The sequence below is a fragment of the Neovison vison genome, chromosome 14 (genome assembly GCF_020171115.1).
Source record: "Neovison vison isolate M4711 chromosome 14, ASM_NN_V1, whole genome shotgun sequence".
Lineage (NCBI taxonomy): Eukaryota > Metazoa > Chordata > Mammalia > Carnivora > Mustelidae > Neogale > Neogale vison.
This window is the reverse complement of record NC_058104.1, coordinates 11,059,048-11,082,417: the sequence shown is the minus strand read 5'-3', so window position 1 is coordinate 11,082,417 and position 23,370 is coordinate 11,059,048. Positions and strand designations below refer to the sequence as shown.

General features: G+C 51.2%; 1 protein-coding gene across 3 annotated transcripts in view; it reads right to left on the bottom strand.

Moving 5' to 3' along the window:
- Nucleotides 1-2,562: 2,562 nt before the first annotated feature.
- HIP1 (huntingtin interacting protein 1) overlaps nt 2,563-23,370 on the bottom strand; it is a 133,936-nt gene continuing 113,128 nt past the window's right edge. For 2 of the 3 annotated variants that reach the window (XM_044233773.1, XM_044233774.1), the window contains exons 15-32: nt 22,882-22,970; nt 22,226-22,342; nt 20,960-21,061; nt 20,640-20,783; nt 20,348-20,483; nt 18,707-18,793; nt 18,415-18,522; nt 18,200-18,333; nt 14,744-14,854; nt 13,926-13,984; nt 13,471-13,564; nt 12,279-12,379; nt 11,861-11,966; nt 10,354-10,477; nt 9,869-9,930; nt 7,233-7,341; nt 6,254-6,335; nt 2,563-5,955 (exon numbers count right to left, since the gene is read on the bottom strand). In XM_044233773.1, coding sequence (XP_044089708.1) covers nt 6,283-6,335; nt 7,233-7,341; nt 9,869-9,930; nt 10,354-10,477; nt 11,861-11,966; nt 12,279-12,379; nt 13,471-13,564; nt 13,926-13,984; nt 14,744-14,854; nt 18,200-18,333; nt 18,415-18,522; nt 18,707-18,793; nt 20,348-20,483; nt 20,640-20,783; nt 20,960-21,061; nt 22,226-22,342; nt 22,882-22,970 — 1,736 coding nt within the window. In that variant the 3' untranslated portion in view covers nt 2,563-5,955; nt 6,254-6,282. Of the gene's footprint in view, nt 5,956-6,231; nt 6,336-7,232; nt 7,342-9,868; nt 9,931-10,353; nt 10,478-11,860; nt 11,967-12,278; nt 12,380-13,470; nt 13,565-13,925; nt 13,985-14,743; nt 14,855-18,199; nt 18,334-18,414; nt 18,523-18,706; nt 18,794-20,347; nt 20,484-20,639; nt 20,784-20,959; nt 21,062-22,225; nt 22,343-22,881; nt 22,971-23,370 lie in introns of all 3 variants that reach the window. The other variant, XR_006382336.1, reaches the window with a different exon arrangement.

Sequence of the window (23,370 nt, the reverse complement as noted above, 5' to 3'; positions counted from 1 at the left end):
TTGTCCCAAACCCTGTCGAAAGAAAACAGTCCCGATAAAAATAAAATTTCCTTTGTTTCCTGTCCCCACGGCACCCCCTCCCTTTTTTCCTAGAAGCAACTACTACCATAAATTTTCTATCTGTATACACTTAAATATATATATTTATATATATAGATAGAAAATCTATTTGTATATATAAATAGATAGAAAATAGAGATAGATATATAGATAGATATAGATACATATCTCTCTATCTATATATATATATATATATCTCCAAAAAACAACATTTTGAGTGTTTAGATATCCCATAATTTTCTCATTGGCTTATAACTCCATCTGTCATACACTGTTGCATAGAGACAGAAACAGATCTGAGGGGTTGGGGAGAGGGGTGAGTAGGGAGTGACTGCTAATAAGAGGTTTTCTTCTGGGGAGATGATAATGTTTGGGAACCAGATAGAGGTGGTGGTTGCATGACAGTGTGAATGTCCAAAATGAACTAGATGGTTAATTTTATATTAATCTTACCTCAATCTAGCAAAAGCAATAGGAAGGCACAGAAAGGTTTTAAGAAGGGAGGGGGACAAGAACAGATGTCACTTCAGGAATGATGATTACTCTAGCTGCAGAATAAGAATCGTTTGGCAGGGGCAGAGCTGGGTAGGTTGGAGACAGAGAAGTCTATCGAGGTTATTTAGATGAGACCTGATAGCTAGTGTCACACCACACCCCGGCTTACGATCCCCACCATAAAGTCTCTGATCTTTCCAATGGCGCTTGCGACCTTCTAGGATTTGGCACTGAGTTTGGCCACCCTCTGTCAGCACAGACATCTGTCACGATCAGTGTTCCAACGTCTCTCGCAATGCCTTTAGCTTTGCCTAGAGTATTTTTCTCCTCTCTCCTCCCTACCGCCAACTTTTTTTTTTTTAGAGTTTTTAAACATTTTCTAATAAATTTTTTATAGTGAGCAGGGGGAAGAGCAGAGGTAAAGGGACAAGCAGACTCTGCGCTGAGGGCAGAGCCTGACATGGGTCTTGATCCCAGGACCCTGAAAGCATGACCTGAGCCAAAGCCAAGTGCTTAACTGTCTGAACCGCCCAGGTGCCCCTGCCCCAATGCCAACTTTTACATATTCTTCAGGTTTCAGCTTAAATGTCCTTTGCTGATGGGAGCTTCCCCTGACCTGCATGAACGTACTAGCTCCCTTGCTGTGTCCTCCTCTTCATACCTTTTGGGTTCTACATCCCACTGGTTCCGTGCCAGCTGCTCCAACTTGACTGCAAGCTTCCAGAGGCCATATGTGTCCCTGACACTGTATCGCTCATGCCTTTCAATGCGGTGGGTGTGAAATAAGAATTTGTAGGAGGAATGAATGAATCCGCATCTCAAGCAGAGTTCTACAGCCTTCCTCCTCGTTCTGCCATGCTTAATCTCTATCTCCTCTTTGTTTTTAGCTTTGAAGCATGTTTCTTTCTTAAAAACACTTCTCTTGATACCATTAACCTCCTAACGCTATTACCCCATTCTCTTTCCTTTTACTGCTGAATTTCTTGAGTGTCCATCTTTTTCACATGTATACTCCAGTTTCTAATGCATCTATCTTCCTTCCAAGCTTGGAAGGTCCTTAAAGGAGGGACCAGCTCTTGCTTATTTTTCTCCCTCTACAGTCTTTTGCGTACAATAGGAACTCCGCAATTCTTGCTGAGTTAACGGAATTCGAGGGGACATGCCTGTTGTAATATTGGTCATTTTCAACCACAGAGGAATTGAATACAATTTAGTTCTCAAAATTTATTTCAAATGTTGGTCTCGTAGGGGACAGTGTGTCCACTCATCAGTGGTTCTTCAGATGGAACAGGCTCACCCTTGCATTCTGCTGCGGGGAACAGAAAAGCCCAGCTGCGGGCCCGTGGTCCCCGTTTCCGTATTTATCCGGATCATCTTCCTGTCAGGTAGTCCTGCTCTCCTTACTTGGTGACTCATGTGGGCAATTCTCCTGCTTATCCTGCCTGGGCTTTCCCCACCTCCCTCCCTCCCTTGGATGTGCCCTTGGCTTCATGCACCAGCAGCACGAGCTTGCAGAACATGCCGCTGGTGACGTCTCCATGCATCTAGCCACGCCCATTCATCGGCCCCCCCTGCAGATCCTCTGGTAGCCAGGACTTGCTCTGAATCCCGTTAGGACCGGCAGCTTCTGTCCCTGAGCAGCAACTGTCCCAATTTTAAGGTGACCTGTTACTTTTGCATCTTGAGGGTGGAGAAAGGTGTATCCATAGCCCGAGATGGCAGATTTTAAGCACAGACCTGGGCGTGGAGATGAAGGACATTATGGACCACTCTGGCATGTTATGTTTGATCGTTCCCAAGGACAGGAGTGTACAGGGGATGGAAGGTGACTAAGGAGGGCAAACCAGGTTCTCTACAGGAGCTGTATTCCTGTCTTTAAGACCTACTCCCAGAGGTGCAGAGGTTAAGTGGGATTCGGCGAACACCAGGACACATGCATAGGCTTTCCACCGGAACCCCGACCCCAAAACCACGTTGGATGTCAGTCAGCACCGCTACTCTCCATTGCCAGGTTGAAGTATTTATTTGAAAAATTGAAAACACAGATGCAATGTATTATACAAAGAAAGGTCTTAATATCATAATAAAAGTATTGTTGGAAGGGAAGAAAAGCCAGTGGCTACCTGCCCTGGGAAGGTAGGCACTCGGTGAAAAATGAAATCCATTTCTAGGAACTATTCTAATGGAAAATTGGGGGAAAAGGTTAAAAAACAGAAGAAAAACAAACCCAACCTATCCCTGCGAACCTAAATGTGAGAGTTTGTTATAAGTTACCAGCAAGATTTATCGGAACCCCCTCGGTTTGTCCCTAGTAGTAATCAGCTTCATTTGGGGCCTTCAAACTGAGGTAGTTGAGGGTCACCTGAAAGACATGTCTGGAAAATGGTCTACTCTCAGAATCGGACCCAACGGCATCTAACCCATGATTTCCCATTGCTTTGGCTCCTGGGGGTGAGAGCCTGTGCCACCGCTGTGGGTTGCTGGTCCTGCATTTGGTCTGACCTTGGGAGGCAAAGGGGATGGGAGTAGCAGGCAGCCGGCTCGGTTTACTGCGGCGAAGGCTGGCAAGCCCACGGTGGTGGTTGCCTAGGCTACAGATGGCACGGTCTCCGGGGGACCGAGGACAGCGGAGACAGAGCAGAGCTGGTCCGGCTGAAAGGCCAATGCCGGGACCGAAGGCTTTCATTGGTGGGATTTCCAGAGGCTTGCAAAGGTGGTAGAAGGTAGCGAGAACTTGACCGGCGGCTAAAGACCAGGGTTAGTGGAGCCAGGAGACCCTTCCAGACTAAGGAGCTGGCCGAGAAGTGAGCATTTCCCAGGTGCAAGCTCAGGACCGACCAGCCCCTCTGCAGTGAGAGGCCAAAGCAAACCGATCTGAGGACCAACGACATGCACTGTGACCCCCACGGTACCCGGTTAACCCTGATGTTGACGTGGCAGCTCAAACACTTCCAACGCTCTGGACGTTCTGGACACTGGATTAGGGACTCAGATTCAGGTGGGACCCTAGGGATCCTGCTGTCCGTGGCAGAACAAGCCGACAATCTAAACTACAGTCTAATTTAAACTCCTCTGACTCAGATATAAAAGAACCCCACAAAAGGCAGGTCTTTTCTATTTTTTTTTTCTTATTATGTACACACATATCCTTACTCTAGGGATATTAGAGCAACTGTATTACAAAATTAAATAAGGGATACGGCTGTCTTTTGATCTCGTCAGTCCTAAGCCATTCTTTTGTTGTTCTGCCTTGCTGTGTGACCCAATTACACGGATCCACGGGACTTCAGTCATTCATGAAGCTCAGTGGTGACTTTAAAAGGCTGTGATGTTCATTTTTAGCCTGAGGAGGTCATCCCCATTTGAATCAAGTATTTCACACCAAGTATAAACACCCTCGTTTTTTTTTAGAAAAGCCAAGGGAGGACAATTGGATTTTGGCTAGAAGACGGGCCAGCTCCTAAGGCGAGTGAGACAAATGTAACTGTGCCGCATCTGAAGGATACTTCTGGTGCTTTCTTCCCTGTCTTACTACTCCGGCAAAGTCCATCAAGGTTTTAACAATCACTGTGGCTTCTTTTTGGAAGAAGCGTTATTTGGAGCATCCCAGAGTGGCCTGATACAGCAGATTCTTTTCACCATGGGTAATTCAGAGCACAGCAGTTCGGCCGAGATTCTGGAAGGGAGGACCAGTCCGCTGTGGAAATGCTGATCCACTCTGAGAACACACCGACTGGCTTCACTGGTACAACTGGGCCAGGGGCACACCCCCCCCCCCACTTCTTCTGAGCCTCGGATGGAAAAACGCTGAGCGCAAAGAAGCATTAAATAGCGTAAGACGGCTCATTTGCTGCTGACCCCTCTTTATTCGCCCAATGTGGAGATCGCCTGTCTGAGTCTCGGAATCCGAGCTGACGGGAGCCTGGTTTTTGAGTGCCCTACTTAGCAAACGCACAGAGAGGGAGGGGTGGGAGGTGGAGGCAGGACGAGGGTTGATTCACAGTGATCAAACAGGAACCTCGCCACCTGTCACGGAGCATCACTTAGCAATGTTCCTTTGGGACAGGTCCTGGGAAGTGCTTGTTGGCTTCTACCTAAGAGTTGCTACAGATAAGGAAGGAAGACACTGTCCGAGATCGGAAGGTCACTTAAATGCTGGGGTCTGTCTGTCTGGAGGTGGACGAGTGCGGTCAGGCTGTCCACCTCTGGGAAGTTGTTAATGCGTCTTCTGTCCTCATCCTGTCTGGGCAGCACAGGCCCAGGTCGTGTGGCGGGAAGGGCTCGGAGTCAGTGGTCCCCCTTTTCTCGGTTTCCCTGACCCAGGTGGTCTGAGGAACCTGCTGGCCTCAGGGTCCAGGCCGGTTACAGACTGGGAAGCATGTTGGCCTGCTGTCTGATTCTTGAAAACCGGTGACCTGGGGCAGCCATGCAGCCCCGCCATCCCCACACCTCAAATCCTGATTGCTCAAAGCGTCTGCCTAGAGGCTGCTGCCACTGCGGAACGGAGGTTAGTAATAAATATTAAAGGTACCAAACCAAGTACAGGGTCCTTTCCTGCCGGGAGCAAGTCTGCCTGACCTTCTGGCATTAGTCTGCCTGATCTTCCCTTGGGTAGAACGCGGAACTGTCTTCTTCAGGTTCAAGAGGATGTCCAGGCGGCCAGCTGGAAAAGCCCTCACGCAGCTCCCTCTCAGGGTCCCGCCTGGGGCTGAAGGGAGGTGGCATGGAAAGCGCTTTCCAGGGGAAATAAGTGTGGCTACTCTTACCAGCTCACAGCACGGGATCAGGTTTTCAGTCTGGTCACCAAAAGTTCCCAGAGCAGGGGTCTCCTGAGGCCTGGGCCACATGCACCCTCCTTCCTTCCCCACGTCCTTCACCCCTGTCACCCGGGAAGGTGGGCAGAGGCTTCTCTGGGCTCTCTCGCTTGAGGGAGGCTCTCCTTCTGCCTCTGGAGGAAGAGTGTGGCCCAGCAGCGGTGCCCACCCTGGGCAGTGGGCTCGTCTGACCCAGACTCGCTCAGCGGGACACTCAGCACGGAGGCTGGCGTGGAGCACCAAGGTGAAGCCTGAGCAGCACCATTGCTGTTAACTGCTGTTGGTAGGGACCCCCGATGGCTCTGAGCGCCAGGGGTGCTCCCTTGGGGAGAGGTGGCTCTACGAGGGAACACCGGAAGAAGAAATCCCCCAAAAAAAGGAAAAAAAAAAAGAAAATCCCAACCAACCACCGTAAGAAGCAGCGGGGAACCCATGGGACTGCCAAGAGAGGGGACAGTTGTCTTGGCGTGCTTGGCCGGGACGCTCCTGCTGTTCTGTCGGCACAGATGTAGGGCGGCGTCCTGGCTTGGAGCCCCGCCAGCCCTCTGACGCTCATGAGTTGGTGCAGATGGTGAAACAGAAAAGGCTGAGGAGAAAACAGAGAAGAAAAGGCGTGAGGCGGCCCCCCACCAGGGATCTCAGAAACAGCCAGCCCCTTGGACGAGGACGCTGGGCATCTAGGGGTCCAACGGCAGGCAGGGCAGGGACGCAGGTCCTCTCTGTGAGGGGTGGCCCTGGTCCGCCACTCCTCTGTGGAAGGCCACTGGGGTCCTGGGCACTGGACAACGGGGGTGGTGTGGCTGCCACCGGGACCCCCACCCCGACCCCGAGGCTTAGGCCATGGCTGGGGAATAACACACACACAGATGGGCCACAAGATTTACACTCGGACGTGTGGGGCGTCGACATGGCTCTATTCCTTTCCGGTGACCGGTTCGTGCAATGCAGGTGGAGACGCTTCTGTTCCTGAAAGACAAGGATAATTTTTTTTAAAAAAAGATTTTATTTATTTATTTGAAAGAGAGAAATCGATCACAAGTAGGCAGAGAGGCAGGCAGAGAGAGAGGAGGAAGCAGGCTCCCCACTGAGCTGAGAGCCCGACGCGGGGCTCGATCCCAGGACCCTAAGATCATGACCTGAGCCGAAGGCTGAGGCTTAACCCACTGAGCCACCCAGGTGCCTCTGACGACAATAATTTTTGCTTCCTAGCACTGCACATGCGCACACACACATTTTAGCCACAAAAACAGCCACCATGTTGGGCTCCCCAATACCTCACGCTCATAACCATCTATTCTGAGTTACGCGTCCGGGAACAACCGGTACGCATCTGTGGTTGGCTCCCAGAGTCAGTCAAGACCACGAGGACAGGCAGTCCTGGTCGTGATCGAGTAGGCCCCTTTGGGCACGTGGAAAAGCAGCAGACTCTGGGTGATAATGCCTCTCTGGGCCATTTATAGCCCCTGACCCTTTCTCTCATGGGCCGTTGTTCCTCACTGCTGGCTCCAGTCAGTCAGACTTGCAGTCCCCTTGGCTTTTCACTCACCGCCATCCGTTTGTTCACTACCCAACTCTACACACGCCAAGCTAAGTGGGCCTGGAAGGGAATGGCGGCGAGTGACGAGTCCACTGGTCAACGTTAAGCTCTTGAGAGGTGACAACAAAAGCTTTCAATTCACCTCAAATGATACCAGTTTTGGGGCTCGAAGGTTGTTTCCAACTGAAGAGAACTCATGCTCTGTGAGTCAAGAGGGGGGAGTCAGCGACCCGAAGGGCGGCTCATTCTGTCACGTCTGAAGGCAAGGCCCTCCCTACACGCACCCTCCCCTCAGGGCGCCCACGCAGGCCCTCAGAGAGGCCCACCTTCTTCCCAGCCCTCGGCGACACCGGCGAGTTCGTAGTGCTTTTTCCGAAGCTCTCCGAGTTTCTGACGCTCCTTTTGCAGATCATTCTCCAGCTCTAGCACCCGGACCTGGGGGACGAGTGGAATTTTCTTTTGAGCGGCGACCTGACAACGCTCTCCCTTTGACTTACTTAATCCCTCTCCTCCTCTGATGTCGTCCATCCTCTCCCATTCACCCGTTGATCCCAGTGGCTCTGCCGTGTCCTCATGGGGACCCTCTCCTAGAGGTGATGCGTTCCAGCCCCAGCACCTGAATGGGAGTAGGGCTCATCTCACGCCCCACTGGAATCAGCTCCGACATCTAGCCTATCTGTGTGGCGGGTTCCCAACCAGTTCCCCTTCTGCTTCAGTCCTGCTCTCCTGGAAATCCAGGCAAGAGCCAAGCTCAGATGCTTCTGGTATCTCCGTGGGGCTGTTACAACTTAGGGTTATCATCATACAGGAAAGAGCAGTCTTACCAAGGAAGAGGCTGGTTCCTGGCTATCCCTACTCCTCATTAATTCATTTTACTGATTATTAATTCAAGAAATGTCTGCTGAGCACCCATTATGTACCCCAGGCTCTGCGGTAGGTGGGGAAGACATGATGGTGCGCACACAGACAAGGTCCCTTGCTTCCCTTGTGGGGGGAAGACACAAACTCGTGGACAAGAACAGATCGGACCGTAAGGAACATGACACTGGGTCATGTGATAAAGGCCAAGGGTGATCAGCAAACGCTATTCAGGCAGGTGGGTATGGGAAGAACAGAAAGGAGCCCATGTGGCTGATGCATGAGAGGGGAGAGGGTCATGAGAGTGGGCTAGGAGTTTGGGGGTTAGCTCTAAGTATGAAAGGGAAGCACCTCAAGGTTTCAAGCAGAGATGTGACATGCTGTCATTTATGCTTTCAAAAACACATAGAACCTGGACAAACTGTGTGTGGCAGGGGTGGGGACAGTGGAAGCAACTGAACCCAGTTAGGTGGTTCCTTTTCTTCTTTTCAAATTTTTTATTATGGAAAAATGTAAAACATATGGAGAGATGGGGATGATCTGGTGAGCCCCATCGTGTGCCTTTCCCCGAGTTCCTCCAACCGTCAACCCAGGGCTGGACCTGTCTCAGCAATGCCCTTTCCTATTCTCTGCCCCCAACTGTCCCGCCACCTGGCCCTGCCATGGGACCACGTGGATCCAAATCCTCGCATGCATTCTAGTAGTTCCGGAGAGAAACAATGGTGGCTTCGGCTGGGTTAGGGAGATGGAAAAGCGGGGGGAAGGTTCAGACTTGGACAGATGGGAATTGACAGGACCCGCTGGGGAACTGGATGTAGAAGGGAGAGGGGGAAGGGAGGACCCAAGGACAACTCCTTGGTCTTAGCACCTTAGCACCTTGGTCTTAGGTGTGGCTGGAGTCAGGGGTGGTTCCAGTTACCGAGGCAGAGAAAACAAGGAGCAGGGCAGATCTAGGTGGGAGGGAAACCAGGAGCCCTGGTTTGGACCCATTATGTTGGAGACCTATTTGGCCTCAAGTGGAGAGATCAAGTAGGCAGTTGGACAATCACAGAGCTCAAGGAGAAGATGCAGGCCAGAGAGAAGAATCTGGTACTTACTAGCATATAGACGGAACCTGCAGTCAAGAGGGACTGGGGGACCCCAGTAAACATGACAGTGTAGATGGCAGGACTCACACCTGACCTCAGACCTTTCAGTATTTGGCCACGTGACTTTTCCTAAAAATGCTGCGTGACCCATATAGAGACTTTAACAGTCTCCATCTGGACTTGGCCCCAAGACTGGGATCAGTAATTCCAGAACAAGGATGTCAGGTCTTTTTTTTCAGGATCCCACTGATTCCTGTTCCTCCACATGCCAGAACCTCACAAACAACCAGGAGAAAGGGCATTGCCTTTGATGGGTTCTCAGTGAATTGGTTTTTCTTCTTTAAACCAAGGTCATACACAAATCATATCTGATTTTTTTTTTGAAAATTGCCAAAAAAAACAAAACAAAACAAAACAAAACCAAAAGAGAAACGGACTCATAAATACAGAGAATTGGTGGTGGCCAAAGGGGAAAGGGTGGGGGAATGGTGGAGGGAATTAAAAGGGACTTTATCAGATAAATAAGTCATGGGGATGAAAAGTACGGCATAGGGAATGTGGTCAGTAGCAGGGTCAGGACGTGGCATGGGGACAGACGGTGACTACACTGATCGCGGTGACACTGAGTAATACCCAGAATTGTCAAATCACTACAAGTATGCCTGAAAATAATGTAACACTGGATGTCAGCTCTACTTAAAAGAAAAAAAAAAAATTCATCCATTGTTAAGACATTAAATGCTAGTTGACATCTGCTAGGAGATCCCCGATGGTAACGGTGAGGGGGACCCAGTCCAAGACCAGTGAGCAAGGGTCACGTTTCCGATCTTAACTTGCCACCTGTCTCCATCTCCACTGTCCCTTGCAAGCGGCATTTATATTCACTCCTGGGCTCCTGGGTCCATCTCTGTTTCTGCCCCAAGTCTCTCCCCCACTGGCTTATTTCCATGGGGATAATACTTGGGGTTGGGGTCACCGGGAACTGATCGAGCAGACTCAGAAGTGGGGAGTCCTACCTGGGAATCCATCTCCTGCCGTTTGATCTGCGTCAGTGTCATGCTGGAGAAGTCCATGTTGTCTGTAAGGGCGGAGGGAAGGTCTCGTCAGGGGACGCCCCTGGCCAAGAGACAGCCGATGCCAGCGCTCTGCTGAAATGCTTGGTTTGCTAGTTCCCAAAGCACGTGAGAAAGTCACCGATGGACAGACAGGGACGGACAGACGAGGACTGGACCACCCCTCGCCCCCACCCCCCGCCCCCTGTCGTGCCCCACTCAGAGACAACTGGGCCTGGAGAGTCCTGCCTTTGCATCCAGAGAAATCGCTAAATGAAAAATCTGCCTTAAGGCCCGTTGCTATGGTGACACAAGCAGCGCGCGCGAGAAAGTGAGCACACGTGTGGAGAAGATGAATGAGAGAGAATGTGGGGACAGGATTGTGGGAATCAGGGAGCATGAAGAAATGAATGGGCTGGATACGAAAAGCACTGCTCCGGGGAGGCTACCTGTCTCCTCAATCTGTGATTTGCCTGAGATGGTGGAGGCCACAACGGTGGCGGTGGCCTGGTTCACGCCCCGGGAGGCCTGCTGCAGCTGGGCCAGGTTTGGACTGTCCTTGTCAGCCTTCACCTGCCAGGACCAAGCAGAGTTAGGGTCACACAGCATAGGGCGGCAAGGACGGAGTCAAATAAGTGGGTCCCAACGGTTCCTGACAAACATAACGGAATCCGCTGCGGTCACTAATCGGCTTCTTCCAGATTGCTGCCTATGGGGGTGCCTGTTGTGGCTCGGTCCATTGAGTGTCCCACTCTTGCCTTTGGCTCAGGTCGTGATCTCAGGATTGGGAGATGGAGCCCCATGTCAGGCTCCACGCTTAGCGGGGAGTCTGCTGGAGAAGTCTCTCTCTCTCTCCCCGTCCCTCTGCCCGTTTCCCACGTGGGCACATGCATGTTCTCGCTCTCTCAAATAAATTAAAAAAAAAAAAAAAAAAAAAAAAAAAAAAGATTTTATTTGTCAGAGAGAGACAGCGAGAGAGCACCAGCAGGGGGAGCAGCAGGCGCCCCGCTGAGCAGAGAGCAGGATGTGGGCCCCAATCCCGGGACCCCGGGATCATGACCTGAGCCGAAGGCAGATGTTTCACTGACTGGTGACTAAGCCACCCAGGTGTCCCTAAATAAATAAATCTTTAAAAAATACTCCTATAGGGTCAGCTCCTGGCATATCTCTAATACGCAAAATTACTCCCGGCTTATTTGCTTGACAGCTTCAGACTCTAGCTTTATCGGTTCTTGTGATAAATTGCTCCGGTTGTGGAAATTAATTTGGGACAACATTAAACAAGGATGATAAGGACGCCTCCCGGGGTACTATAAAACTCACAGCCGGATTTCGGTAACAAGCTCTGTATTATGATTAATTGGGGGTAATGGTTCGAATCTGGAGGCTCTTCAAGAGAGTCAGACATTGGCTGTGGAACCTCGGAGCCGAGCCAGGGAACCAGCTCATGGCACCGACCTTTTAAGAGCTCCTTTAATGTATTAATTTTTTAAAAAATTTAATTTAAATTTAAAATTTTAAAAAATTTATATATTTTATATACTTTATATATATTTATATATAATTTTATAGATATTTTATATGATTAAATTTTAAAAATTTAAATATTAAATAAAAATTTAAAAATTAATAAATTTATTAATCTACTAATTAAGTGCTCCTTGAATGCCCTGAATGCTAATCAGAGGTCGGCATGGCTGGGACCCTCAAAGGCCACTTGTCACAGAAGCCATGAGAGCCAAGAGGAGCCCAGGCAGCGAGCTGGGCAGACGGGCTCCTTGCTGACTGAGGCAAAGGCTCTCAGAGGAGGATAGTAGGAGACCCTCAAGAATCAGAATTTTAACCTGGGACCTCATCTACCTGGACCCTGGACAAATGAGGTTTTCGGGACAGGCACCATGGACCGGAGTGTTCTCCAAGCTCATCGGCCCTTAGGGCGTCCTGTGCGGGTCCTACCTTAGAGGCGGCCACAAGCTGGGCCGTGCTCGCAGCGATTTCATGCGAACACACCATCAGTTCCTCGAACTTCCCTCTGCCTTGCACCACCAGATCGGCTGCATCCCTGGTAGACAGGAAGAGGCAAGACAAAGCATGTCACGGACAGCCGCCACCCCCTTACGATCGCCACCCCTTGTGATTCCATCTCCAGGTCGCGCCCGTCACCCTGGCTACTCAGGGAGCCTAGCTGGCCTGTCGGCCCCACCCCTGCGCAACCCCAGGACACCCAGGCTCCCTTTCAAACTTTCAGTCCTGTTGACTTCCCTACCCACAGCTCTTTTCTAAGGAGCAGACTTTTTTCCCTCGGCTGTGGTCTGGGATGGGCTGAGGGAGTTGGGAGTGCGGCTGGGGAGCCGCAGGAGTGACAGACACTTACACCATGACGGTCGCTCCCCAGCCCACGGCTTTGGAAGCGGAGATGAGTCCTTCCGTCCATCGAGAATTCTTGGCGTAAAACTCTTTCGGGGAGGCTGTGCCCTAAGGAAGTGAAAGGTGATAATGACTAGCTTTTCTCGAGGGCCTCCTATGCCCCAGGTGCTTTTAAGCCCATCACTCCCATTGGGACCTCAAACTAATCCCAGGACGAAAGCATTATCATCCCATTTTACAGATGGGCAAACGAAGACTCAGAAAAGCAAAGATCCTTTTCTCAAGTTCACGCAGGAGATAGGCAGAAGTAAACCCTAGGCGTCTCTGACTCCAACGCCCGTGGCATTTCTCTTGTACCCCATTTCCAGGTTGTATAGATAAGAATCAGAATCTGTTCACACGCACCTAGGACAATGGGATCCAAGAAGAGTCTAAACTTTGCCACGATGTGCCAAGAGGAGTAACCCAGTGAATAAATGAGGCAAATTATGTCTCCTTGGGATTTCAACATGCTCTCACGCTGTGGAAATGTCTGTTAGTCTTGGAAGCCATAGGCCTTCCTTACTCAGCCCCTCTCGGCACTGATAAAAAGCACCACCACCAAAGCAGAGATGGCTGCCTTCTTTCTGGGATAGTGTTCCAGCTCCAGGATCGCTCCTGGGCCTCTGCCTCCTGAGTAGGCAGCTGCACGCAGGGTGTGAGAAGGAAACACCAGCAGAGGAGGGAGAAAGCCCAGTGAACCCTTCGATCATAGCCTGTCTATGAGTAACTGTCCGCTGACTCTGCCTCGGGAAGGAGACAAGGCCGTGCCTACTGGCAAAGGTCAGGAACCAGGCCAGCCCTTTCGATCTGCCCCATTTTCCAAAGCTTTCCCTTTCTTTGAGGGCCTAGGCTTGCAATGCACATGGGCTTTCCAGAGCAGGTTCCCACGACATTGCCTGGGTTAATGACCCAGCAGCTGAAGGCTGAAGCTGACTGCCCCTTGGCGACCCGGCAGCGCCCCAGCTTCTTTCCACGGGCATCTATGCTCAGCTGTGAGAGGCAGTGTGCCCTCAGAGGCGCACACGGCACGAGAGGGCAGCACCCATGGATTTCACTGAATGTGGATGAGTGTATCGAGTAGACGTAGCCTCTTGGTGAACCAGGAGTCTGTGAATGATGTTTGCTCCCCCCGTCCAGGGGTCCTCACCCATGCTTACCCGGCCACTCTCCACTATCTCTCTCTGGAGGTCCTTCGAGGCCACGATCAGGACCTGAATAGCTTGCATTAGGCTTGTACAGGAACCAAGGATCCTAGGAGGAAAAAAAATAAGTAAAAAGTTAGGGACACAAAAAAGAAACCGAGAATAATGAAGGAATCTGTTCTCTTTTTCAGGCCTAAACACAGGCAAACTTGGGGTGGGAAAGGCAGCGGGGAATACACCTTCCCGGAAAGGCTCGTGAGTAGGGAGACTCGACTGGGGACAGTTATGTGATGATTCTCGGGGTTTCTCTTCCCCTAAATGCAACGGCAATATTATCCCCAAGAACACCATTATCGACATGTACACGAACTCGGCCGCTGCCCGTGGAGGCTACTGTTCTGATTCGTATAATCCACTGCGGGATATACTCATCCTTATCGCCTAGGTGCCCCCAAAAGGCTCGGACTGACCTTTCGTTCACCTCCAATTTGACTCCTGTGTCTCCAGCTCGGGATTTGCTGAGCATCTCCTGTTGAAAAGAAGCAGGGTTTCTCAACACGCAGTGGGTACCAGGCATTCACTGGTACCTTGAGACACCTTGTGACTGACATCCTGGGGCAGTTGAGAAACTCAAATCCAGAAGGACCCATCCACGTCCTGGTGAGTCGGGAAAAGAACCCAGACTTCAGATCTCTTCCGTGGGAAGCAGCCCTGGCAGGCTGACTCTACCGTCCGTGAGTGTCCATCATAGGCTGAGGTGTGCACAGAATTCTGAGAACTGTGGCACCCTGCCAGTGAAGGGCAGGGGCGGGGGGCAGCCGTTCCCAGGTCCCCCTGGCTGGTACTTGACCAAGGCGAGCAGACTGAGTCTTCCTCCAGGAACGCTCTGGGACCTCTCCAGTGCCACCCACTCAGCTCTTCCCGGGACAACCAAGTCTGCTGACGGCACGGGTGCCCGCCGCAAAGATAAAGGTGCATTAAATCCTTTAACTCTTACCACACCCCTCCAAGGCATGTCCTATTACCACTGACCCATCATGCAGAAACGGAACCTGAGCGAGCTTCGTGGACCGACCTATCCCCAAGTGACACCGGATGAACCAACACCAAAGTAGGGGAGGGTCTTCTCACTTTTTAATCCCTGGGATCCTGGGGAATTTGGATTTTGGGTGGGCTCAGAGGGGGTGTTGGGAGCCTTCATGAACAAGTCAGAGACATCCAATGGGCAATGTCCCCACAAGGAAGCTGCAAAACCCTGGCTTTGGGAGACTGCCAGACGCTTCCATACCTCGATTCTGGCCGTAGCAGTTTCGATGGCAGCGGACGTGGCAGCCATCTCCTTGTCCACCAGGTCCCCCAGCTCCTCCTGTTTGATGTCCAGGCCTCTGGGCAGGAGCTCCTGGGAACAGCATCACAAATGCTGCAATGACCCTTTGGCTTCTTTGTTCTCCCGTGGCAGAAGGCAGGAGAGGAGGGCCCTATCACATAACACATTTCTGGAATCCACGAAGGGGCCTCCTGTGCAGGCCTTGTCTGGAACTTGCTACTGCGTGAACCCCAGAACCTCACATTCCATTCCCCTCCTTCCAGAAAGCCATCCCTGCCTAAGCCTACGAGGCCACTCAGTTGTAGCTGCTTGGATCCTGCCCCACAGTTGCATAGTATATTGTATTTGTGGCTTGGGAGGTATTTTATTTTAAGATTTATTTATGGGGTGCCTGGGTAAGCTCAGTTGGTTAAGCATCTGCTTTCGGCTCAGGTCATGATCCCAGGATCCTGGGATCGAGCCCCGCATTGAGCTCTGTGCTCAGCAGGGAGCCTGCTTCCTCCTCTCTCTCTGCCTGCTTGTGATCTGTCTGTCAAATAAATAAATAAATAAAATCTTAAAAAAAAAAAAACCCACCTATAATGTTAAGTACATATGTTTTGATATTTATTTATTTTAAAGACTTTATTTATTTAATAGAAAGTCTTAAGCAGATTCCACACTGACTGCAGAACCTGACTTGGGGTTCAATCTCATGACCCTCGGATCATGACCTGAGTTGAAACCAAGAGTCAGATGCTAATTAACCCACTGAGCCACCCAGGCACCCTGTTTTGCTTTTTAATTAAAAGGAATCCTACTGTACGCATTTTCCTAGAACTGCTCCTTCCCTCAGTAGTCCATGTGTGGGAATCACCCTATAATGTGGTAATTCTATCCCCAGGGAAACTCTTACATCAGGAGATAGGCCCCAGAGTGACCATACAGCACATCTGTGAGAGCCCCAAACTGGAAAGAACCCAAGAGTCCATCAACAATAGACCTATAGCTCTATCATAGATGTGTAAATAAATATGAACAGATACTACATCAGAGAATAGAACTTGAGAGGTAATCGTGGACGCAATGCTACAGAGCAATGAAAATGAGCACATCTGCATGGAAGAAACTCAAACACAGAATGCTGGAAAAAGCACATGTAGACAAAAGTCTGTAACACACAGAACTAAAAATGTTACTTAGCGGGGAAAATAACATCACTTTTCTATTATCTTCACCTGAAACCCCGATTAAACATTCTATATCTAACTTCTACACTCCAGATCATAAAATCCGGTCCATAGTCTATGATAATTCCTTCAGTTCTATCATCCAGTTCACTAATTCCTTCTTCAGCTTTGTTTTAACCTGCTGTTGGATCTGTATACTAAGTCATGACTTTCAATGATGTAGTTTTCATTTCTAGAAGTTTGGTGGTTGTTTTTCGAATATATCTGGTTACTTTTGAAAATATCTTACTCCTCTGCCACCCTTAACACCTTTTAAAAAATTCTTTAATATATTGGACGCATTTATGGTGAACTTACGTGCCTTGGGACTTTATCTTTGAACGTTCCTTGGGATTTAGAGTCAAAGTATACACCTTCAGAGACCATTTGGATCTGTGTCTGCCAGATACCTGGGCCCCTACCTACCTGACTACTTTAATTTTCCATTTGGTCTTTTCCAGGCCATACAGGTAGTAGAATTGGACCCTGAAGCCACCAATAGATGGTTGTAGTTAGAAATTCCCTAGGTGGCCATATTGCCTCCTTTCCCCGCCTCCATAACCAAGGTTGAGACAGGATCTCTCCAGCAGAGTAGGCTTCTCCCCCGTTCACTCAGGATGTGACCTTTCCAAGTTCTGTTTTGGGAAGGAAGTCTCTGCATTCCAAACTTTGACCCTACTTGGGTCTAGGTTTTATTTCTTACTGTCCTCTGTATGTGTGATCCGTTAAAATCCAAGCTCTAGGCCAAGAGATGGAAAACACACTAGCTCCTGCATCCTCTTGGTTTCTGATTCTGAGAATTTCCTTAGTTTTCAGCCAATTCAGATTTAATTATCATTTTTTTCTCCCCAAATTTTATTAAGCATTTTCCACGTCCTGTCCTGGGATGAGCTTCTAAACATCTGGTCAGTCCTATTGCCAGAAAGGAAACCCGCCCAGGATCTCCCTCTCACACTTTGCTTTGTAAAATTAACTTATATCCCCATCTCATAGTCTCTTACACACTTTGCGTGTGTGTACAGAGATTCAGTTCTGCACGGCCCTGGAGATGGTGCTCTATATCTCCAGCAAAAGGAGTAACACTCCCTAGGCCACCATCAGCAATTTTTTAACACTAAAATTCTACCAGGATCACGTCGTTCCGGTGAAAGAAAGGTTAGCAATTCACCGTTATCCGTAGTCTTCCTTCATCCAGACAGTCATAATTCCCTACCTCGTTGCCCACTTCTCCCCAGTATAAACCTTCCTCCCCATCTGATCTTTTTATCTGCTTTGTCAGATATCATGCCAGGGACCAAGGAGACAACGTGAAAAAGGCATGAGCTCTGTCTTTAAGGACTCATGGGGGAAAGAGACAGGTAGGCATGTACACTGTAGCGCTAGCCACCAACACCACAAGGTATAGGTGGTGGGTGGGAGGGACCCAGGAAGATGAATAAGGGCCAGACTGTGACAGTCCTTGGGCATCACGTTACATCATTTGACTTTGGTTATCAAATGAAGAATCATAATCAGATCTCTGTTTTTGGAAGAGATCAGAGAAAGAAGAGGCCAGAGGCAGAAAAACTAGTCAGAAGGCTATTAAAAGAGTTCAGATGAGGGAGGATGAAAATCTGAACTCTGGCCCTCATCTCTTCATTCTCTGGACTTGATATCATGACCCATTTTTGGAATTAAGTAAACGCCTTGTACTGAACTCTTAAAATACGGCTGATCACTGCTCTCATCCCACTGTACAGAAATGGGTGATTTTCTTATTTTCCTTTTCCATAGAGACCATGTTTTACTTGTCCCTGTACAACTACATCCAACACGTTTCCCATGATGTACGGCGTCCTCACTGCATCTTTGTTAAATCAATAAATACCCTGTTCTCGTACAATAGGTATTAACCTGCTCAACCAGACACAAATCTTGGAAAACAGAGAAACTATGCTTATCCTTCTTCCTTCTTTGACACCGCTTAGCACAGTGACAGACACACAGCAGGTTCTTAGCACACGGGGAACGCATGACACATAAACGGAAAGTCGTTCAGGGGTCAGATTTTTTTTTTTTTTTTCAGTGCCAGCTCTCCCTTCCTTGAGTCAAGTGGAAAGTGCTGGAAGAACTGACTTAGGACCTCACAGAGTCCCAGGCAGATCACCAGCACTCACTAGCTGTCCCCGGTAGTAACTGTACCTGTCCCCGGTGGTAACTCGACTCCTACCTCGGCAATGGTGGCGATCTTGGTAAGGCAGCTCCTCATGGCGGTGCCGTCATTCTCCCGTGTTCCCTCCTCCTCCAGGAAAGCCAAGTAGAGGAGGGTTTCTTTGCCAAACTGTTTGCAGGCCTCGGTCAGCACTGGAGATGCAACGACCAGGATTTCTGAAGGCCTCTGACCTCCCCTGCTGCCCAGCCCGGCCTCCTGGCCCCAGTACTTACGGTCGGCGGGTTCCGGCGGGGCTCGAAGGCAGGTGGTGCTCACGTAAGCCATGGTGTCCCCGGTCAGGTGGGCGAGGAGGGTGACCGAGTGCAGGAGCCCACTGATCGCTGCCGGGAGTTTAAAGGGGGCTGCTCAGGGCTGTGTCACCTCCCTACCTCCTTCCCTGCTCAATCAGTTATATAGCGACCCCTTTCTTGGTGCAGAGGAACCCGCCGCTACTTCCACACGTCAGCATTTCTGAACGTGACCCAGCTGTCGCCAAGCAACAGACCCTGCTGCCCCCCTTCTTACCTTCTGGGCAGGCCAGATAGTGCCTCCAGCTTTCTTCCAGGCGCTCGAGGCAGCTGGAAACAGACTTGACCTTGGAGAGAAGGTGATCTGTGAGGGGGGAGACAGGGCCAAGTCAGAGTCGGAGTTGTCAGACCCGCTTTTTCCCCCCGAGGGTGGGGGGAGGCATGGGATGGAGGAGCCCGTCTCATAAGTGGCCTGGGCCCTGCAGGAGTTGCCCTAAGGTGGGGGGGCGGAGGGAAGAGGGTTGACTGCGCTCGTACAGGACCTCAAAAGCTGGCCATCTGGTCCCTTAACCGAGAGCCATGGCAGCCGCATCTGCAGCCCAGAGTCAGCCTGTCCCTTCTCAGGACCGCCTGCCCAAATCCAATCCGGGCCTTCCCGATACGTCTTTCAAGGACCTCAGACTCTTGTCAGTGTTGAGTCCAGACCCTCAACTCCGTCAGGCTGTCCACGCCTGCTTCCTCAGGTGGAAACAGAGTCATGGGGCCCCCTCACGGCACCGTAGTGAGGAGTCGCTGGGCTGAGGCGTGTGGAGCGCTTACCACGGCGGTTGGCACATGTGAGCGCTTGGTAGCGTCAGCTGTGTGTGTGACCCCCCAGCCAGCCCCCCGGTTCTTCCGTTCCACTGGCTCATGTCTAAGCCCAGCTCACAAAGTCTCTCCTCAGAATCTGCCCACGGCTGCCCCGTTTCCTGGCACTCCCTCAGAAAACTGGGTACTCAGTGAGCTCCTTCCTCTGAGACTGCTGTGTTCCCCCACAGATGGGTTCCCTGCTGAATCAGAGCAGGCCTTGCCGTGGACGTCCCCAAATGCAGACGTTTCTTTTTTTTTTTTTTTTCCCCAAAGATTATCTGAGGGAGAGAGTGTGCATGTGTGCAGGCAGAGGGAGGGGCAGAGGAAGTGGGGAGACAGAAAAATCTCAAGCCAACTCCCCGCTGAGCACAGAGCCTGACCGGGGGTTCGATCCCAAGGCCCTGAGACCGTGACCTGCGCCGAGATCAAGAGTCGGACACTCAACCCACTGAACTCCCCAGGCGTCCCGCAGACGTTTCTATTTGATAAGGAAAGTCAGCTCTCAGCGTTTCCTTCCCCCTGCTTGTCCTCAGGGGGCCCTGTCGGAGCTGTGTCGGTGACTCCACCAGTGTCTCGGGCCTGGCTGTCCTGCCACATCTGAGGCCCCTTCTCTCACCCAAGGGCTTCTCTGGCTCTGCCTGCCGCCCCACCTGCACGCCGTGCATGCATGGACGGTGGGAATTCTGCGTTCCTGCCCCGCCACGCTCACACCTCCCTGTGTGGCCCCGAGGCTCCCAAGCAACCACCTCGTTGTTCAGGCCACGTTCTTCTGTTCAGAGAGCGGCAGGGCTGTCGGCTCCCCCTCCCCCTGTGCTTACCCTCACTATCAGGGCTCTGCTCCCAGTGAGAGTTTCATCAGCGTGACCCGCTGCATAGAGCCGTGGTATCACCCCCGGGGGCTTTAGAAAGTTCTACCGCCCAGGCTGAGCTTCTGGCTGAACAGATCTTAGCGTGGAGCCTGGGCATCGCCGTGCAGTAGGCGGAGGACCCCTGAGCTCAGTGTCACGTGGGATTCGACGTCAGCACTGACCCCTGAGTTGGCGCGGGCGGGCGGGCAAGGGGCAGGTACCTGCAGAGCCGGCACAGCTGATCAGAGGCGGCTCCTCCAGCTGCCGCAGGGCGTCCTGGACCACCTGCTCCGCGGCCTTCCTTGCCTCCGCCAGCAGCATTCTCCTCTGGTCCTTGGCGAGCTGGCCCGCTGATTCCTGGAAGTGGCCCCGGGAGGTGAGAATCAGACACAGACCTCATCACGAGCCTTCGAGCAGCGTCCACCTCCACACAGCTGGGATTCCTCACATCCTTAACCCAAGCTACCTTAACCCAAGCTACCGCTAACAAGGTGGGCAGCATCGATTACTTGCCTTTGCGAGGGACAGTTCCCCCTGGGTGTGGTCCAGTCGCTCCTGCAGGGCCGCTAATTCCTCCTCCCGCCGGGCCACGGCGTGCGCCAAGCTGCTTCGCTCCTTCTCCAGCTCAGCGATCTGGGCGGCCCACTTTGCCTCTGACTGCAATGTCGGCAGGGTTCAAGAGCGAGAAATAAATGGTCCACTTCCCAGGAGTCCGGACCCACCAGCAGGCTACACGGAACCAGAGGCGGTATCTCTAGGTCTCCCCCTTCATTTCCCCCAGGCACGCACTGAGCAGGACGGGAACAAAATACGGGAAGGAACGTGATGCTCACCTGGGCAGAAGTTTCCAGACTGCCTTGGACGATGTGGAGTTCCTGTTTGCTGGTGGCAAGTTCTTGCTTCAAGCTCTCTAGTACTTCCATCTGTTCTTGAGTCTGAAAGACAAAAAAAACCAGGAGCACTCTCTCGTCTGGGTGGTGGTTGCCAGGGAAAAACACATACAAAAATCCCTAAGCTATCAGGGAGCCCGGCTGGCTCCGTCGGCAGAGCGTGCAACTCTTGATCTTGGGGTCAGGAGTTCAAGCCCCATGTTGGCTGTAGAGATGGATTAAAAATAAAATCTTCAAAACAGGCCCCAAGTTATCAATGGGAGATTTGTGTACCCTCTTGTATGCAAGGTTGGATGCATCCGACCAAAAGTGGGTGGGAGGAGGCACGAATCCAGAATGTTCCAGAAGGTTTTCTTCTGACTAAGTGGGAAGGTCGAAGGCAGAATTTCAGGGACGTTTCCTAAATGTCATGCTTCCGATTTTAAGACTAATTACAGTAGAACAAGATTTTTTTTTTAATAGATAGAAAAGTGTTTTTTATATTTTAAATTGAATTTAATTGATACAGAACTGGATCTTTTTCAATTTTTTGACTTATTTATCTGACAGACACAGTGAGAGAGGGAACACAAGCACGGGGAGTGGAAGGGGAAGAAGCAGGCTTCCCACCAAGCAGGGAGCCTGATGCAGGGCTCCATTCCAGGACCCCGATATCAGGACCTGAGCTGAAGGCAGATGCTTAATGAATGAGCCACCCAGGCGCCCCGAGAACTGGATCTTTAATTCAGACACCCCAACACCTGGTATGATGCTAAATCTTACCATCTTGAAACCACTCTTTTTATTTCTCTCATAAGTCTATTTTTCAAAGAGCAGGTGGCAACCCATTAGCATTCACAGCTAACATTTAAAAAAAAAATGAAATAAACAGGGGCACCTGGGTGGCACCAAGTTGGTTAAGCATCTGACTCTTGGTTTCGGCTCAAGTCGTGATCTCAGGGTTGTGAGATCGAGCCCGGCGTGGGGTTCTGTGCTCAGCGTGGAGTCTGCTTAAGACTCTCCCTCCCTCAGCCCCTCCCCCGAGCCTTCGTAAAATTAGATCTTTAAAAAAATAAAAAAATTAAGGGGCGCCTGGGTGGCTCAGTGGGTTAAGCATCTGCCTTTGGCTCAGGTCATGATCTCAGGGTCTTGGGGTCGAGCCCAAGTGTTCGTGGTGCCCCGTCATGGCTCCAGGCCTCTAACCCCTTGTGCTCTCCTCCTCCCACTCACCTTCCGCTGCGCCTGGTCGCTGATGCGCTGGAAGGAGTCCTCGAGCTCTTTCTTCTCTCGTTCCAAATCCGCCTGGGCTTGCCTGGCCACGGACACCTGTTTGGTCACCTCCGCATTCTGTAGGGGAAGAACAGTGTCCCGTACTGGCTCCTCTCGGGCTGCACAGCTCAGGGACAGCCTCCCCCCGCTTCCAGAACAAAGGGCAGCGTTCAGACAGCTGGACAGAGAAATCACGTTTCTACCCAGGCAGAAGCCAGAAGAGGGTTGTCATCTTCAGACGCTCGATGCTCAAGTATTCAAAGAATAGGGGCAACTGGCTGGCTCAGTCGGGTCTTGATTTTGGCTCGGGTCATGATCTCAGCATTGTGAGATCGAGCCCTACATCGGGCTCTGCGCTGGGCATGGAACCTGCTTGGGATTCTCTCCCTCCCTCTGACCCTTCCCCTCCCTCTGACCCCGCTCGATCGCACCCTAAAAATAAATGAATAAATAAAATAAAAGAATAATAAAGATGGGGGATAATCCAATCGGGGCTGGCATTGAAAGTCAAGAAATGGAAGGGCAGTGAGCCTGAAAAAGCAGTGCTTTTCATGAGAGGAGGGTGCCTCGCTCGGAACTGGCAGAGGCACGGAGCTGCCTCTGGCGCAGGGCCCTACCTTCCGCAGCAGGTCAGCGTGGTTCTGTACCAGCTCGCTGTACTTCTCCTTCAGCTTGCTGTACCGCTGTTCGTTGGCTTGGGCTCTCCCTGTGTGGTCCAGAGCCAAGGTGAGCAGTCTACCCCTGCTGGGACCCTGTGCCTGCCTTCCCATAAGCCAGAGTCCCTAGGACACCCTTCTTTCTTTTCACAAATGCAGACACCCTCTTCGCCCTTAAAAATCCTATGGACAGCTGTCTGTAAACCCCCCCCCCCAAATTCAGATCGCAGCACAGATTCACGCCTCCTGAGCTCTGCACACTTGGTGTGTTTTGGCTTTAGGCCAGCTCTCCTTTGGATACCCCTTCCCCCAGACAGGTACCCTACTGTCACCTCCTGGTTCCTGTCCCCACATTCTGAGCCCGTGGGGCTCTCCCCTGTGTGGGCTCCCACCCACCCCTCTAACTGGTGACACCAAGGTCCTTCTAGATGGTTCTTCTGGACGGACGCG